The sequence below is a fragment of the Callorhinus ursinus genome, unplaced genomic scaffold (genome assembly GCF_003265705.2).
Source record: "Callorhinus ursinus isolate GAN/ISIS: 27379988/994484 unplaced genomic scaffold, GSC_fseal_2.0 scaffold71, whole genome shotgun sequence".
Lineage (NCBI taxonomy): Eukaryota > Metazoa > Chordata > Mammalia > Carnivora > Otariidae > Callorhinus > Callorhinus ursinus.
The window spans coordinates 2,873,132-2,890,315 of NW_027397133.1; the positions used below are offsets into that span (position 1 = coordinate 2,873,132).

The following is a 17,184-nucleotide window of genomic DNA, read 5'->3' on the forward strand; positions in this document are numbered from 1 at the left end:
TAGCCCCGTGGAGCCAGTGGCCATATTGTTGCACAGAAAAAGTCCATCCTCACAGAAAATTCTGCTGGACAGTGCCTCTCTAGACCACTGCAGGCACGCACAGAGGACAGTTGCCCTGGAGAGGACTTTGCATGTGTTGTGTTCATCCATAGAGATTTGGGTTTGGTTTTGTTTACTTGTTTCCACTGAAGCATAACCTAGCCTAGCCTCACACATCGGCTGTCTTACGTAAAGGGCTTGAGAGTTTTGTGTCATTTAAACTGTCAATTGGCAGCACAACCAACCCTAAGCCAAATGGAGAAGTGAGAGCTGCAGGTGGTGTCACTAGGCAGACCCCAATGTGAACTGAGCGGGCAGACGGGGTCAAGGTCAGGCTCCAACAAGTCTTAGTTGCCCACTTTCTGTGATCTTTCTGTGATGTCTCTACCTGGCTTAGAAGGCAACCACCAAAGAATTGTTTTACTAAGAAAAGCGTCAGAATCGTTAGAAATGAAGACATGCTCGGGGGTGGGGAGCACTGTTTCTCACTGCTATTGTTGATGGTTGTCTTGTGACTTTTCCTGGAAATCACAGTGTACAGATTGGTGGAACACAGGCACAACCTCGTGAGCCCTCAGCATTGACTTTGGGCAGGGACCACATCATCTCTGTCCTCCTGGAATGAGCGGCTCAGGTTTGAGAGTTCATCAGCTTAGAACTGTATCTGAGTTGAGGCAAGCGGCCTCCATAATTCCAAAAGCATTAAGAGTTCCCCAGTGCTGAGGAATCTGATGGTCTTTGTGTGACCCACCACCGTAGAGGTTAGAAAGTATCATTGCCATTGACCCAGCAATTTCCCTTCTAGGCGTACACCCAAAGGAACCGAAAACAGGTGTTCAGACAAATGCATGTGAGCTCAGGGTCACAGTGGCATGATTCACAGGAGCCAAAAAATAGAAGCAACCTAAATGATCATCAGCTGAGGAACTGATAGACAAAAGGTGACGGATCCATACAGTAGAATATTCTTCAGCCACAAAAAAAAAAAAAAGGAATAAATGCTTATCCATGCTACTACGGCGATGACCTTGAAAATATTACACTAAAGTGAAAGCAGCAAGACCACGCATTGTATGATTTCGTTTTATATGAAATCTTCAGAATAGGGCACATCCACAGAAGCAGAAAGCAAATTACTGGTTGCTCGGGGCGGGGAGTGGAGGGGCTTCCCTCTGTGGTGGTGAAAATGTTCTCAAACTGTTGTGCCGCATGCTTGTATCTATGAATAGAGTAAAGCTGTTAAATTATACACTTTAAAGGGGTGTTGGGGGCGCCTGGGTGGCTCAGTCAGTTAAGCGTCTGCCTCTGGCTCAGGTCATGATCCCAGGGTCCTGGAATCGAGCCCCGCATCGGCCTGCTTCTCCCTCTCCCTCTATTGTTCTCCCTGCTTGTGCTCTGTCAAATAAATAAAATCTTTAAAAAAAAAAAAAAAAACAGAAAGAAAGAAAAGAAAAAGAAATGGCCCTCAGTGAAAGGTGTCCCGAAGATATCCAGTCGGTGGTCTGTTTGAAGCGAGACTGGAGTGGCCAGCCTCCCTGCGGGTCTTACAAACGGTCCAGCCCCATGAAAACTTTCTAAGTGGGCTTGTGAGACTTCTGATCACTTCCCCCCACCGACGGTCCCAACGCAGTGGTCCGAGGGGCGCCCGAGTCTCCATCCTCCGCCTGAGTGGCCCAAACAGCCAACCCAGCCCCATGCCGTCATGTGACGGCTGACCACGGGGTCCTCAGCGAGCTTGTCCGCCGACATTTGCTGATCTTGCTCTACCAGGGGCTAATCCAACTCAAGCAATTCCTGATTTCACTGGCAAGTGCTAGGGTCCGCCCAGGATCCCAGTCCCCTAGCTGGTGGGCTCAGCCCTGTGACTTGCTCCAAGAGCCGACAGAATGGAGCATGGGAATGGCTCTCCTATGCTCTCAAGGTGGTGACCAAAGCCGGCTCTGACGTCCCGGGACTCCTCTGCTTTCTGTCCCATTGCTGCTGGAGTCACCAGCGCACCCAGAGGCGAGCCCCAGCTTCCATGGGAGCCCTGTCATCGTGGGCTGAGCTCAGTCTCCCCCCTGCCTCAAGCGCACGTTGAAGCCCAGATTCCACGGGAAAAACGGACACTCACAGACCTGTTCTGTTAAACTCACCCAATGTTTATTGAATAGTGAACCATTGCCGATAGTGCTGAACTCTGCAACTCCCTCCCCCGGATCCCTCCCTCGGCCACCCTGAGAAGGAAGCCCGGAGCAGGACCACCCCAAATGCCAGAGAGTAGTCAGGGGGCTGGGGGATGCGGGGAGATGGGAAAAGGTGGGGGTGGGGGGAGGAAGGAGCAAGGCAGGCAGGGTGCAGGTCTACACTCCAGGTGGGGGGGCACACACACGCACACACACAGGCAAGGACCAGGGGCATCAGTCTCTGCCCCCCCTCGGCGGCCGCAGGGACATCAGGGAAAGACCAGGCGTCCATGAGACATTTCAGTCCTTCCCGTCATGAAGCGTCTGCCACGAGGGGCTGGGCCAAGGTCACTGGACTGTGCAGAGAAGAGGTGGGGAGGAGTCAGCTTGCAGGGGACGAGACCAGTGGGGACCCCACGATAAAGGGAGACAAGTGATGGGCAAAATGCAGTCCCAGGGAGAAACTGAGGCACGAGGACAACCGGATGCCCAGGAGGGAAAAGTTGTAATCCAACAGGCAAGGTGGGCCAAGACTTAGTTCTCGATAAAGCTGGGGGCGGGGGGAAGGGGGGGTACTGCTGCACAGCCACGAGGAGAGGCGACAGGACACCTGTCACCTGTGCCCCACGGGAACACTCGCTCTCCGGACAAGCCGTCCACTGAAATGGGTTTCTGTGATGCCGGTGTCAGCCCACGCCATCCCCGAGCCCCAGAAAGGCCGTGGGGACAATGAGGTATCCTGGTGCTGCCCCATCGCTTCTCCCCTTCACTAACTTTCACGGCTATCCTGTTGCTATCATCCATAACCACGCATGCAATTTTGCTGAGTTCTGAGAGTCCTTCTAGCGAATCCCTGAACCCCCGGGAATTGCACCCACAAAAGAGGAAAACAAGAGCCCCCGCACCCTCCTTTCCCTTTCATAAATCCCATTTTTGCTTATGCGGGATGAAAGCATCCACTGATGGACCTCTCCGGAACCCCAGGCAAACTCGTGCTGATGTTAAGTAGCCCCTTGTGAGTTACCGAGAGCTTCGAGAAGCAGCCAAGAAGCCGCCCCGCCACTGGTGTGTTTATGCCAGGGATGTGCTCAATTTCGGGCTTTAAGACTTGAAAGCCCTGCCCCCACCCTCACAGCCGAGCCGCATAATTGAGTCCGCTCCAGCTGCTTTGGAACTATGGAATTCTTGACTTTCTCTGTGTTAATTTGGGGAGCCCTCCATTTCAGACCTGCACGGGAAGCAAGACACCGCTTTGTGTGTATCGCATTAATTCAATCTGCACGTTCAAATTCACAGGGAAGGTGACCTCGCTCTGCCCTAGTAAAGGACTCTGAGAAAGAGAACTTGAATTTCAAGCATTTGGAAACCAGTCCGCTGGAGCCAAGCCTCCTGGGGACAGGAACTTGGGTCCACCATATACTGGGATGGAAGAGTCAGTTCCAGAACAACAGGGGAGAAGGGGGAGAGACTGGTGCTCAAGTAGAGAGAATGGGCGAGTACGGTCAGGCTCTCGAGTGTCAGGAGCCAGAACCTGGTTCTGGAGTGGGCTGGCGTCGGGTGCCCAGGTGCCCAGTTCTAGAAGAGGCGGGGTTTGGAGCTCATCTGGAACACATGGGCTTAGAAATGGGAAATCAGGCTCGGGAGGTACTGAAAAGCAGTTCTATGACCCAGAGAATAATATGGACACCACTACCCATTCTAGATTATATCGGGTTGGAAACGAGTCTTAGGTTCGGGGTACATTAGGAACTGGCTGTCGAATGCGGTGTGTAGGAGCTGGGACCCCCTCACCTCTGCCTTCAGGGCACATTAGCCCTGAGCCAAGGCGGCCTTGATGGCTGCCACCAGCTTCAGAAACTTGCTCTCTGTGTCCACGTAGCCATCACCTCTCTGGGGAGGGGAAGAAAAGGGAAGGGCTGAGATCCCAACACCAGCCAGCCTGAGAACAAGGCGAGACAGACGGACAGACAGCCGTACCTTCTTGGAGTGAACCAGCTTCCCGGCTACCATCACTTCAAAGAAGCCAGTGGCCTGGGGAGTCCCCTCGCCGCACTGGGGAGAGAGATGTTGTTGGAGGGGCCGAGCGGCCCACTTGGGGACACCTGCACCTTTCCAGGAAATGGAGATTATGGGGGTGAAGGGTAGGGCCAGCCCAAACCACTCTGCTGCCGCCTCAGGGTTGAGGGACACACAAGGAGACCCATCTCTGATTCTCTTCCCCAGCCCCAAGACTCACGATGTCCAGGCATCCGGGGAACTCATCTTCTAACTTCTTCTTGAGCTGAAGATACTGGGAAGGGGGTGTGGGGGGTCACAACTGGGGTCAACAGGGGCCAGACCAGCTCGCCCTCCTCCCTCATCTTCCAGGGACACCTCGGGCTGGCGCCTCCACTTACCTTGGACTTGTAGCCTCAAGCGCCACTGGTGGGAGGGGGTCCAAGAGGGTGAGTCGACAGCAAAACCGAAGACGGGACAGAGAGAGGAGAGGACAGACACACAGAGAATGTTGGAAGGGGCACAGGGACGGGCGACAGGAGTGGACACCCACGCACGAGGAAAACCGGCCCAGAGCAGGGGAGCCAAGAGACGGAGAGGGGGCGCAGGGCAAGCGGGTGACAAGGAGAGACACAAGTATGAGACACAGGCGGGAGGGAGGAAACAGAAAACGGCGTTAGGCTGAGAGCCACAGAAGCAGCACCCCCATCCACAGCCCCGCGGGGAGGTGTCCCGAAAACCTTTACTCCCAGATTCCCAGGTCCTCCCAGTCCTGAGGCCGGAATCCAAACGCCTCCCCAACCCCCACGGCAGGCTATTTCCGGACAGGCCGCGTGGGGGCCTCAAAATGTCACTCCACCCTCCGCTTTGCTTGCAGAGGGTGCGGGGACGTTTCTAACGCGCCCGGCCCGCAGATCTGAGCCTTTCAGAATCAGCGGCTGCCCCAGGGCATTTCACTCCAGCTTCGGACCTGACCCCACCCTCCCCAATAACGAAGACGGAGCTAATACTCTCTTCCTGCAAGCACTTTCTGGGAGGAGAAATGCGCTGATCGCGCATTTACTAAGCGCCCACGGGCAGGCCTGTCTGCAAGTCCGCATAGTGCTAGGTGTCCCGCAGGGGGGTGGAGCAGTCAACGAGAGAGAAAATCCCTTGTCCACTCGGGGCTTTTTCACGCTAACGGGGAAGCTGGCTCAAACATGCACTCCCTCCGTGGTCACTACCGAGATCACGCTCTCAACCTCTGCAGATGGGGAAACCCAGACCCGAAAGGAAGGAGGGCTACTAACGATGGTCACCCACAGTCTTCATTCCTTTCAAACCCACGCTGGAACATTCTCGAACCTTCCCGACTCTCGCCGTCCCCACCCCATGACTGTTCATGGTACTGGGGGAGGGGAAACATAAACGTTGACAGAGGCTCCTCTCCCATTGCAAAAGTGACCCCCCCACACACACCCGCTCCGCAAACGGAGCCCCCGGAGTCGGGTGTCTTAAATGGCCGCACACATGTCTCGGCTCCACCTTCGATAACCTGAGCTGTCCTCAGTGCCACGCACTGGGGAGGTGGATCAACGCCCTTCCTTCCCGCCGGTCCCCTCACGCCCACCCCACCCGCAGCGAACCCCTTTTCTCGGGGAGGGATCTTCGTGGGTCCAGCCCCCAAGCCCCAGCGCCCCGCACCGTCGGGCCGAGTGGGGGTCGCGGAGGGGGACCCCTGGCCGTCGTGCTTACCAATAAACGACTCGGATGGCGAGGGCCATGGCTGGGGACCGTAGCATGGGCGGGACGCGGACGGTGACCCACCTGCAGCGTGGCCGTGCAAACTCCGAGGCTCCGGGACCGCGGCACAAAGGTGGTTGCCAGGCGTTCCACGGCGCGAACCAATGCGGCGGGGGAGCAGGGACGGCGGGGGACGGCGGGCCCCCACGGTGGGGGGTCAGGGACCCTGCGACCCGCCACCCTGAGCCCCCACGCAGTCCCCTCCCTTCCCCTGCTGGGGTCAGGCTGCGTCCCGACAGAAGTCCCGGGGAAAGCCTCTGCGCGTCCCCTCCCGGTGCCCCCTCCGAGCCAGAATGGTATGGCCCCGCGGGGCGGGGTTTGGGACCCGAGGATCGGCGAAGAAAACGGAATTGCCAAGGAGGGCGGTGGTTTTCCAGCGTGGGCCGGGAGGGGGCGGCTGTCGGGCCCCTTTCTTCCCCCGGAGAGGGTGGGAGGGCCGAGTCCGAAAGCACTGGGGGTACGCAGGGGCCCGCCCGGGAAGCCCAGGTTTCCAGCGAGCTCCTCGCGCCGGGCAGCTGGACCTGAGCGCCGCCTGAGCGCCGTGGCAGTTCCTCCTCTGGCGCTTTCCAGCCCCCTCCGAGTTGAGGGGTTCAGGAAAGTGCTGGAAGCGGGCCGCTAGTTAAGGGATTAGGGCGTGGGCGCCTCCCTGAGCCTCAGTTTCTCTGTCTGGAAGATGGGCGTAATCGCGGTCAGGGACGACTCATTCATTTACCGAATATGTACTGCGGACCGACCTGCTGTCAGCCATGAAAAAATAGACACAATCCCTCTCCTCCTGGGAGTGGTTTAGCCAGGGGGCTGGAGGAGATTAAGGGAGTTGATGTGCACGTTCAAACTGGAAGGACCTGAGTATCTTGCACTTGGAGATGGCTCAATAAAGACCAACTCTGCCAGAGATCTTCCTGCCCCACCTTCTGTCTCTGCCTCCTGGTCCTTGGTCCTCACCTGCTGTAACCGCCCTGGCTCAGGGCGGATGGCACACAAGGTTCAAGTTCCACTCTGCCTCTGTTGTGTGACATCTGATCCCAGTGGTCTTGGAAGGATGTAATGAGCCTGGGATATAGAGCGCCCAACACAGGGCTGGGTGCAATCAGTGTCCCCTAAATACAGATCTTCCAGAGCCGTCAGAACAAAAACCCAAATCTTGGCACCATCTGCCCCTGCCTGGTCCCATCCTTCCCTTCCTGCCCCATCTCTCAGTGCCCTAGCCACCCGGACCTCACCCACTTTCCTGCCTCTGGGCCTTGGCACATGCTGTTCCTGGTCATCCTGCAGGAATCAGCTCCAACAGATTGTCACCCCCTAGACTCCAGGCCCTGACCTTGACTGCCCACCTGCTGGTACTCATCGACCTTTGTCCCACATTTTTTCTTAAGCTCTTCTTTTCAGCTTATCTCTTAACTCAGGCAAATGGAAAGCAAAACCGCCCCGCCAGGCATTGCAACTGCCCTAAAAAGACCTCCAGACCCCCAGGCCACCCAGACCAGTTTGAGCTCAATCCCTGACTCGCACCTGAGCAGGTGGACGGAGGATGGAGTGATCTCTAGAATGACAACTACCTTTATCTCATTTTTTTTTAAAGATTTTATTTATTTATTTGACAGAGACAGAGCGAGAGAGGGAACACAAGCAGGGGGAGTGGAAGAGGGAGAAGCAGGCTTCCCACCGAGCGGGAAGCCAGACATGGGGCTCGATCCTAGGACCATGGGATCATGACCTGAGCCGAAGGCAGACACTTAACGACTGAGCCACGCAGCCCCACCCCCCTGACCTTTATCTCATTATAATACTGAAATTCCCACCCAAGGAGGAGCACAAAGCCTCATTTACATAACATACAATGCATGTACAGGCATGTTGCCTTAAGGTGCATGAGGAAACTTACGCCCACCTCTACCTAGGATGACAAGGCTTCCCTATCTAAATATTCATCCTAACCATAAATAAAAGGAACCCATCCAGCCTTGCTTGGGGAGTCACTTTTGGAAGTTATTCCCCGTGATCTCCTTACTTGCTGCAAATAAACTTTTCCTTATGTGACAGCTCAACCTGGTATAGTTTGTGACTCACCAAGGAGCGAACTCACATTGGTTCAGTTACAATATTATAAGGAAAATGTTGTGCTTCCGTGGAAAACAATGCCTTCTCCATAGTACATCTATATTTGTTGGTCTGTCATCACAAAGTACCATAAACTGTGGCTTAAACCACAGATTTAGCTCACAATTCGAAAGGTCAGAAGTTGGGAGATCTAGGGGCGCCTGACTGGCTCAGTCGGTGGAGCGTGCGAATTGATCTCGGGGTCGTGAGTTTGAGCCCAATGCCGCCGTAGAGATTACTTAAAAATAAAATCTCAGGGACACATGGGTGGCTAAGCTGGTCAAACATCTGCCTTCGGCTCAGGTCATGATCCCAAGGTCCTGGAATTGAGTCCTGCATCGGGCTCCTTGCTCAGCAGGGAGCCCACTTCTCCCTCTCCCACTCCCCCTGTTTGTGCTCTCTCCCTCTCTCTCTCTAACAAATAAATAAATAAAATCTTAAAAAATTAAAAAAATAAAAATAAAATCTAAAAAAAAAGTTGGAGATCAAGGTGTCAGTAAAATTGGTTCCCTGTGAGGGCTGGGAGAAAGAATTCATGCTTTTCTCCTCGCTTCTGGTGTTTTGCTGGCTATCCTGATGTTCCTTGTAAAAGCATCACACATAGCATTTTGTGTGTGTGTGTCCAAATTTCCCTGTTCTATAAGGACATAAGTCGTGTTGGATTAGTGGCGCACCCTACTCCAGTAGGACCTCATCTTAACTACGTACATCTGCAATGAACCTATTTCCAAATAAGATCACATTCTGAGGTCCTGGGGGTTAGGACCTCAACATACATGAATTTGGGGCAGGATGCAATTCAACCCATAACAAATCCTTCAGAGCTGTGGGCTTTGTTTTATAATCCTGTGAATTGTGGTTATGTGATAACGATGCACAATAATTCTCCGCAGACGTGCGTGTGAATTCTGTCTGTGCAGGGACAACCCTCTCTCCCTTAGCTTGAGCTGCTATAACAAAATACCACGGACTGTGTGACTTATAAACAGCAAACCTTTATGGGGGGGAGGGACACAAATATTCAGGCCATAGTACCTCCCCAAATGTTCTGCCTCCGGTATTTTCTTCAACATTCCCAGTCTGTAAATGTGTCTGTTCTTTGATCCTCCTCTGAACAGGGAGAGCCCAGCCTCTAACACACGTACACTTTTAGATCTGTATGCGTCATGATTTTCCCGTTCTGATTTTCCCAGAGCCCATCTTGTAACAGTACTGTCCTCCAGGAAGGTCTCCTGAGCCCTGCAGGCTGGGTCGGGGTCCCCCTGGGGCTCCTGCTTCTCTGCTGCCGCTCTGGTTCTCACAGGTCTGGTGACCCCACTGGCTTTCCCAGCACACCCAGCAAGTGGCCGGGCACAGCACAGAAGCTCTGAGAGTGTTTTGTTGGCCAGGCTCTGGGCTGAGACCTTGCCAGGAGCTTCAGAGAAAAGGAACAGCCCCCCCCCCCACACCCTCTTCTGTCCTGAGAACAAAGGGGTCTCTTGTCCAGAAGTGGGGGAGGCTGGAAGAATTAGTCATGATTTTGGGGGCTGGGACTCTCCCTCTCTCTCCCCCTCTCACACACACATAAACACACACACGCACATAGACCAAGGGTAACACACAAGGACTCACCGCCCCCCCACCTGGCTACACAACTGCGCGGTCAAACAAACCACAACCCAGCCAGAAACACAATAACGCAATAGCCTACACCTCTCTAGTCTGCCACACAATGACACCAAAGGCACACCAGGACCCCTGTAGACAACAGCCGAGCCAGGGTCACGACACCTCCAAATGTGCCAGACCCAAGGGCAGCTGCCTCCACCCGTGGGAGGTGGGACACACAGCCGCGCTCCAGACACACAACAGCGTGACGCAAGGTGGATCCAGCCAGCTCCCTGGGGGGCACACGATCACAGACAAGGCAGATCCTGCAGAATGCGGCCTCGGGCGCTGACACGCAACATTGTAGGGTCACTGATGCCCGCTGGCATGGCCCTCCCCACCCCCAGCGACACACGGCTCCACCTGTCCCTGGAACATAAACAAATACGTACTATGTGAGGGCGTCGTGAGTGCTGGGAAGGAAAATAAAGCCAGGAAGGGTGGTAGGCAGGGCTGGGGCGGCAAATTTTGTAAACAGAGCGAGGAAGGCTGCTGTGTCATTCATAAGAGCAGCCAGCCCTTAAAGAGGCATGAACTGTGAAGAACCCATTTCACAGATGGGCGGACTAAAGACGCTCACCTGAGGTCAGGTGACCCTAGCTGACTTGCTGCGGAGCCTGCACTCTGAGCCGGCTTCCTATGGGCAAGATGAGAAAGGTGGGGCCAGGCTGGGCGGGGCCGGGGGGAGTTGTGAGGGACCCCAAAAGCCCCGAGGGGTGAGGGAGGCCTGAACTTCTAAGGGTCCAGGACACCCAGCCTCTGCCTTATTCCAGCCCCAGGGGAGATGATGCTCTGCTCTGAGGCTTTGTGTCCAATGTGTTCCTGGAGCTTGACAAGCCAACCCCTTCCCGTGTTTCAGTGTCTTTAACACTTGGGTGCAGGCGAGGCCAGCAGCCAGGCCACCTTCGTCTGTCTGTCTGTCATTCTGCATGGGGTCAGGGCCTCCCTGGGGCTGTGGCTCCTCCTCATGCCCCCTCCCCCCATCCAGAGAGGACCACTGAGCCCTGAGCGGACTGAGCCCCAGACTGGGGAGGACCCTGTCTCCACCATTCTTGGGACCGGCCTGAGCCAAGGCTCACTTTTTTGCTTGGGTTGTCGGTCTTCTAGATCATTAATTTATAAGAGTTCTTTATATATTCTAGCTACAAGTCCTTTGCTGGACATAATGTTTTGCGAACGCTTTCCCGGTCTGTGGCGTGCCTTCCCGGTTTTGCAGCAGCGTCTTTTGAAGAGCAAAGGATTTTAATTTTGATGAAGTCCTGTTTGTTTTTGCTTTAATTATACTTTGTCCTTTTTTGGTGTCATATGTAAGGTGTCTCTGTCAAACCTAAGGTCACTAAGATTTCCTCCTATGTTTTCTTCCGGAAGTGTTTGTGGTTTTAGCTCTTCTTTTAGATCTCGCGTTTTCTTTCTCTTATCTGGCTTCTTCTTTTTTTCTTTTAATAAGATTTTATTTATTTGTCAGAGAGAAAGAGAAAGAACACAAGTACAAGCAGAGGAAGTGTAGTAGGTGGAGGGAGAAGCAGGCTCCCCACTGGACAAGAAGCCCGATGCTTCACCTACAAAGCCACCCAGGCATCCCTCCCGCACCTGGCTTCTTATCTTGTTCAAATCAGTCACTGCCACCAGGCCTCTGAGTGGCACGGGGAGGGGGGGGGAAGAGAGAAACCGCCATGCTAACCTTCCCTGCTTGTGAGCTTGGCCTTTACTTAGCATCTGGGAAATTGGCTGATAAACATTTCCTTCCAAGATATAAAACTTCCGTAAATGATAAAGGGGTTCACCATGCCTCGGCCCTTTGTACAAAACAATATGGTTCATGCTGACACCTGCTGTCCTTCTAGAAGTCTGGAACTGGGGCACAGTCTAGGCAGATGGTACCTATGTACCAGCCCTACCCCAAATCCTTGGGTCCCGAGTCTCTAGTGGGCTTCCGTGGGCAAAAGCATTGCACACAGGTGGCCTCATGTTCGCTGCTGGGAGGGAGCCAGCACGTGGATCCCTCCAGACCGCACCTGTCCTTTCCCGTTATGATCCGCAGTATGTCCTTACTATGTCACTACAATAAATCAACTATATACTGACTCCTATGGGGTCTTCTAGCAAATCTCAGAACACAAGGGGTAGGTGGTGGTTTAGGGCCCCCAAGACCCACCGGTATCCCTGGCCAGACCCTGACGGAGAGGAAAGAATGTGGAAGAAAAAGTCAGTAAGACACAAAGCCACCCATGTTTGATTGTGTTTGGGCTTGAGGGGCCTGACCGGAATCACTCTACGAAATAAAAACCCTACTGCGCTAGGTAGGGAGAGAAGGGGCCGTTTGCAGATTTGGGGGTCTAATGCAAATTCCAAATGCATATTTCCAGCCCCTGAATTCCAGATTTTCACATCCAACTGTCTACTTGGCACCTCAAACCGGAACTCCAGATTCCCCCCACCCCCACCTCTGGGCCCCTCCTTCCCATCTCGGAATGGCAGCTCCAGTCCAGCCATAAACCTTGGCTTTCTCCTTTTCCTTGTACATCAGCCACTTATGGTGGATTTAGTCTCAAAGTGTATGCCGGGTGCATCCACCCCTCCCCACCTCCCCCTGCCAGCCCACCTCCTACTGGGGCACACTGGGGTCCTCCTGCCCCATCCTCATCGGCTGTCCCCTGCAGCCTGTCCCCCTCAAGGCCGCCAGGGGGCGCCAGGCCCACGTCTGGCAGCTCAGGCCCCTCTTCTGCTCAGAACCCTCCATGGCTTCCACAATACTCAGTCTGAGCAGAGTCATCACGGGGGACGACAAAGGGCCCACACCTTCTGATGCCTCCCTCATCTCTGGGCTTACCCCCTCACACACAGAGTTTTTTGTTTTTTCTTTTTTTAAAAGATGTTATTTATTTATTTGAGAGAGAGAGAGCAAGAACAGACGGGGGGGGGGAGAGGGAGAGGGAGCAGCCGACTCCCTGCTCAGCAGGGAGCCCGACCCCAGGACCCTGAGATCATGACCTGAGCCAAAGGCAGACACTTAACCAACTGAGCCACCCAGGCGCCCCTTTTCTTTTCCTTTTTTAAAACAGTTTAGGGATAATTCACATAACAAAATTAATCATTTTAGAGTGTGCAATTCAGTGGCATTTAGTATGTTCACAGAGCTTCTTCCTAATTTTGAAAATGATCCTTAAGTCTTGGGACGCCTGAGTGGCTCAGTCAGTTGAGCATCCCGCTCTTGCTTTCGGCTCAGGTCATGATCTCAGGGTGCTGAGATGGAGCCCCGCGTCAGGCTCTATGCCTACTGGGGAGTCTGCTTGAGATTCTCGCTCTTCCTCTCCCTCTGCCCCTCCCCCTGGCTCGCACCTGGTCCCTCTCTCTCTCTCTCATAAATAAATCAATCTTTAAAAACAATAAAAAATAATGCGGCGTCTGGGTGGCTCAGTCGGTTAAGCGTCTGCCTTCGGCTCAGGTTATCATCCCAGGGTCCTGGGATCGAGCCCTGCACCGCGCTGCTGCTGGGCGGGGAGCCCGCTTCTCCCTCTGCAGGTTCCCTCTGCTCTTGCTTTCTCATCCTCTCTCTCTCTCAAATAAATAAAATCTTTAAAAAAAATAATCTTTTTAGTAAGCTTATCGTTGCTTCTATCAACAGCTACAATTGTGAACATCGTGAATTTTCACAAAACCCATCTTGAAAACAACACACCATTTAAAATATCACAAGCATTCAAAACAATCACATTATGTAAAAACTATATGTAAAACAGGAAAGCGAACTGAGGCATTTGTTAGCACTGGGAGGGTCCTAATCCCCCTCCCCCGGCCCCTGTGATAATTTTTCTCTCTTTCTAGGCAAGTACCAGGCGCTCAGAATCCAGGCAAATCGTGGTGTGTGTGTGCATCTTTAGCCGGGCGGGGGCGGGGGGGGGGTTCATTTCCTTGCAGACCTTGGCTGATAAGAAGCAGATTTGCATCCTTAAAAGGAAAAGGCATATAAGGTTTTAAGTAGGGCTTATAGGGTCTTCCGCCACTGGGGGCAGATTAGTCCAAAGTTGCATGGAGTTCCCCTCAGGCCTCTTCCGCTCCCATGGGGCACGCGGGGCCGCCAACACAAGTGCAGGCAGAAGGAGTCAGGTGTGGCCTCTTCTGGCCAGTAGGGTACCTGAAGGAGCGACAGCAAGTATTTAGGTGTGGGCCACACCAAGGACTATGTTTGCCTCTCCGTGCGGGAGCCTACAGGCACCCAGTGCTGCTGGTGACATAGGTATTTACTCAAATGTCACCCCCTTAGTGAGACCTTCCCTGACCATCCTTTTTTTTTTTTTTTTAAGATTTGATTTATTTATTTGACAGAGAGAGACACAGCGAGAGAGGGAACACAAGCAGGGGGAGAGGGAGAGGGAGAAGCAGGCTTCTCGCGGAGCAGAGAACCTGATGTGGGGCTTGATCCCAGGACCCTGGGATCATGACCTGAGCCGAAGGTGGACGCCTAATGACTGAGCCACCCAGGCCCGAAGTGCACCTTTTTTAAGTTTACTTTTTTCTCACACAATAAAGTGCACAAATCTTTTTTTTTTTTTATCTTTTTAAGTAAGTTCTCGCCCAAGGTGGGGCTCGAACTCACGACCCCGAGATCAAGCGTCGCATGCTCTACCTACTTAGCCAACCAGATGCAAGTGCGCCAATCTTAAGTGGACAGCCTGGTGAATTTTTCATATGCGTGACACCATTGAGCCAGTTCTCGGATCAAGATATAGATCAGTTCCATTTTCCAAGCAGTTCTCTCATGCAATGTCCTCGTCAGTTTCCCCCCAAGGATCACCACACATCAGTCTGGCCTGTTCTGGAGCTTCAGGTAAATGGAATCCGAGAGCCCACGCTCTTTATATGTGGATGCACGGATCAGCGGATGCACACGGATGATACACCAATGGGTGGGTAAGTGGACGGGTGGACGGATCAATAAATGGAGAGAGAGATCCATTGTTGGATGAACAGGGTGAACTGACGCCCGCCGGCCCCTAGGGGTTCTGGGTAAGGTCTCAGCCTGGCAGTGGGGTAAGACACAGGGCAGGGGTTCCAGGGTGGGATAGTCAGGCGTGAGGCTTGACACCCCTTGCCCACAGCAAAGTGACAAGGACCTGTAGAGCAACTGTAGAGCTTCTGGCCTCGCCCCCAGGGTGACCTGGATCCGCGGCTGCCCTGTCTTCCCGCTGGTCCTCACCCTTTAACCCCTCCTGCTGCCCCCTCCAAGTCTGGGACCCCTGCTCCCCACCACTCCCTCTCTCCACCTGGTCCAGGCCCAAGTGGGTGTTTGTAACCAGCGCGGACATATTAATCAAGTCTCATCGACTGACCGGGACCTTCGAGCCTGCAACCTCAGCTCGCTGACCCGCAGACCCCCAGGAGCCCCTCTGGGCGGACCTACAGGGACTTCTGGAATCGTTCCTCCCTATTCAGGAAGCAGCGGCTTCCTCCCACCCGCGTCTAGCTTTTATCCCGCTTGTTGCAGTGTGGCCCCTTGAGGGGTCCTGAGTAGGGTGAAGGAGGAGTTAGGGTCGCATGGGAACCTCCCCCAACGGCTGGTTCTGGGCCCGGGCTCTGGGCGGCCACTGTCTCCCCCGCATCTCCACTTCCGCTTGAACTTGGGAGACGCTGCATTTGGACGGTGCCTGCCAGTCACTCAGAGAGAGGAGGACGTTAACGTTCCCGCAGGACCACGGGCGGCGCCACTAGACAGCTCCCAGCACGGTCACCAGCGGCGTCCCCCCTGCCCTGGATCCCTGGGGCCGTTCTCAGCTATCCGCCCCGGACGCCCGGCCGGCCCCCCTCCCTCCCTCAACCCCCCCTCTCCCTTCCCTCTCTCCTCCCTGGTTCATCTACTCTCAACTCCTAGAACCCACTGCCACTGCTTCAAAGCCCACCCGTACCCACAAACTGAACGGCCCCCTGCGCTCCAACCCGAGTCCAGCCACCTCTGCCTCCTCTCTGTTTACAAGCCAGATAGGAGGCTCAAGCTTAATGAGGCCAAAGTCCAACTTCTCTGCACCCCCTCGCCCCCAACCCAGTGTCCCTCCAGGTGTCCCAGACTCCAACTCTGGTCTTTTATCTCCCTCCCCTCCATTCATTCATTCTGTCTCCTCCATCAGCCAGGGAGGTGTCAGAGCTTTACTTTCTGGAATGTGCGTTCCCCAAACCATCCGTGCCCCATCTCAGTGCAGGGCATCCCCATCCATCCAAATGTTCTGCCCGGAATATCCTTGGTGTTATCCTTGATCTCCCTCTGGCCTTTGCACCAACACGACCCTCTCACCCAATCTGCATTCCACCTTCAAAACCCATCAAGAGTCTGGAAACTTCCACCGATTCCACACGGGTCCAGCAGCATCTCCCGCCTGGACTACCGTGGTGGCTTTCTCACTGGGTTCCCTGCTTCATCTCTGGCCCCCTACAATCTGTTCCCCACCCACAGTCGGAGGGACTCCTCACACGGTCCCCACGGCCTGGCATGATCTGGTCCCGGGGTGCATCAGGGGCCCCACCTTCCACACTCTCTCCTTGGTTCACTTGGTTGTAGGCAGCCGGGTCTCCCTTGCCCTTCCTGCAGTTCCCAACCCCAGGGCCTTTGCCCCAGAACTGGCTGTTCTGGCCACCTGGAAAGTTTCCCTGTGATACCCACATGGCTGCCCCCCCCTCCCATTTTATTCCTGTCTCTGCTCAGATGTCAGCTACCAGGAGAGGACTCAGTATTTTGGCTTAGTTCTTAGGTGGCTGAATGGGGCTGGGGACAGACCGAAGCGTTTCAAAGGGACTGGACAGGACTTGGGTTGGAATCTCGAATCTGAGCAAGTCTGGGCAAATCATTCCCCTTCCCTGTGCTTTAGATTCCTCAGCTGTAAAAAAGGGGGTCACAATATCCAGACACAAGGACTTGGAACAGAGACAACTTTGTACAGATGAAACAAGTATTAATTTTTTAAATGGCATTATTGCTATTAAAGGAAAGGGAGGAATCCATGTTGCCCGGTTTCTGGCCGGGGGTGGGGGGGGCTCCTGTGAGTGTCGTTGAGAGTTTGGGTCACGGGACTTTCGATCATCACTCAACATTACTTCCACCCCACCCCCAGACCCTGCGAACATGTAGAAAAGGTGAGGCACAGAGGTGTGGAGTCACCCTCAGCTGTCTTGTCTGTTTGTGCTCCCGCCTCATTCTTGGAAGGCTGGGCTCTCCAAGGGGAATGGAGAAAAACCTGGTTGGACCCAGGACTCCCGTCTGTGTGGCCTCGGGTAAACCTCTTGCACGCTCTGGGCCACCATCTCGACGGCTGGCAAATAAACACAGCAAAAAAATGTCAACTTTTCACAGTGGTTTATGCTCACTCAGACCCTAGAAAGCTCTTAGTATTTTAAAAACGATTTTCCTGAGTCTGAGAGCAATGCGTGGTTGTGTGGGGGCAGGGATCAGAGCCTAAATAGAAGCCAC

At 54.1% G+C, this 17,184-nt stretch overlaps 1 protein-coding gene across 2 annotated transcripts; it reads right to left on the minus strand.

Moving 5' to 3' along the window:
* Window positions 1-2,159: 2,159 nt before the first annotated feature.
* SELENOW (selenoprotein W) lies at window positions 2,160-6,187 on the minus strand. Of its 2 annotated transcripts, XM_025849970.2 has the most exons (6): window positions 5,934-6,091; window positions 4,601-4,625; window positions 4,441-4,494; window positions 4,182-4,256; window positions 3,996-4,094; window positions 2,160-2,560 (listed from the first exon to the last, which is right to left on the minus strand). In XM_025849970.2, the coding sequence occupies exons 1-5, from the start codon at window positions 5,978-5,980 to the stop codon at window positions 4,014-4,016; spliced, it is 282 nt and encodes a 93-aa protein (XP_025705755.1). In that variant the 5' UTR covers window positions 5,981-6,091; the 3' UTR covers window positions 2,160-2,560; window positions 3,996-4,013. The 2 variants fall into 2 exon arrangements, with proteins under 2 accessions (XP_025705755.1, XP_073742667.1); XM_073886566.1 differs by lacking the exon at window positions 3,996-4,094 and having other exon boundaries at window positions 5,934-6,187.
* Between the last annotated feature and the right edge of the window lie 10,997 nt (window positions 6,188-17,184).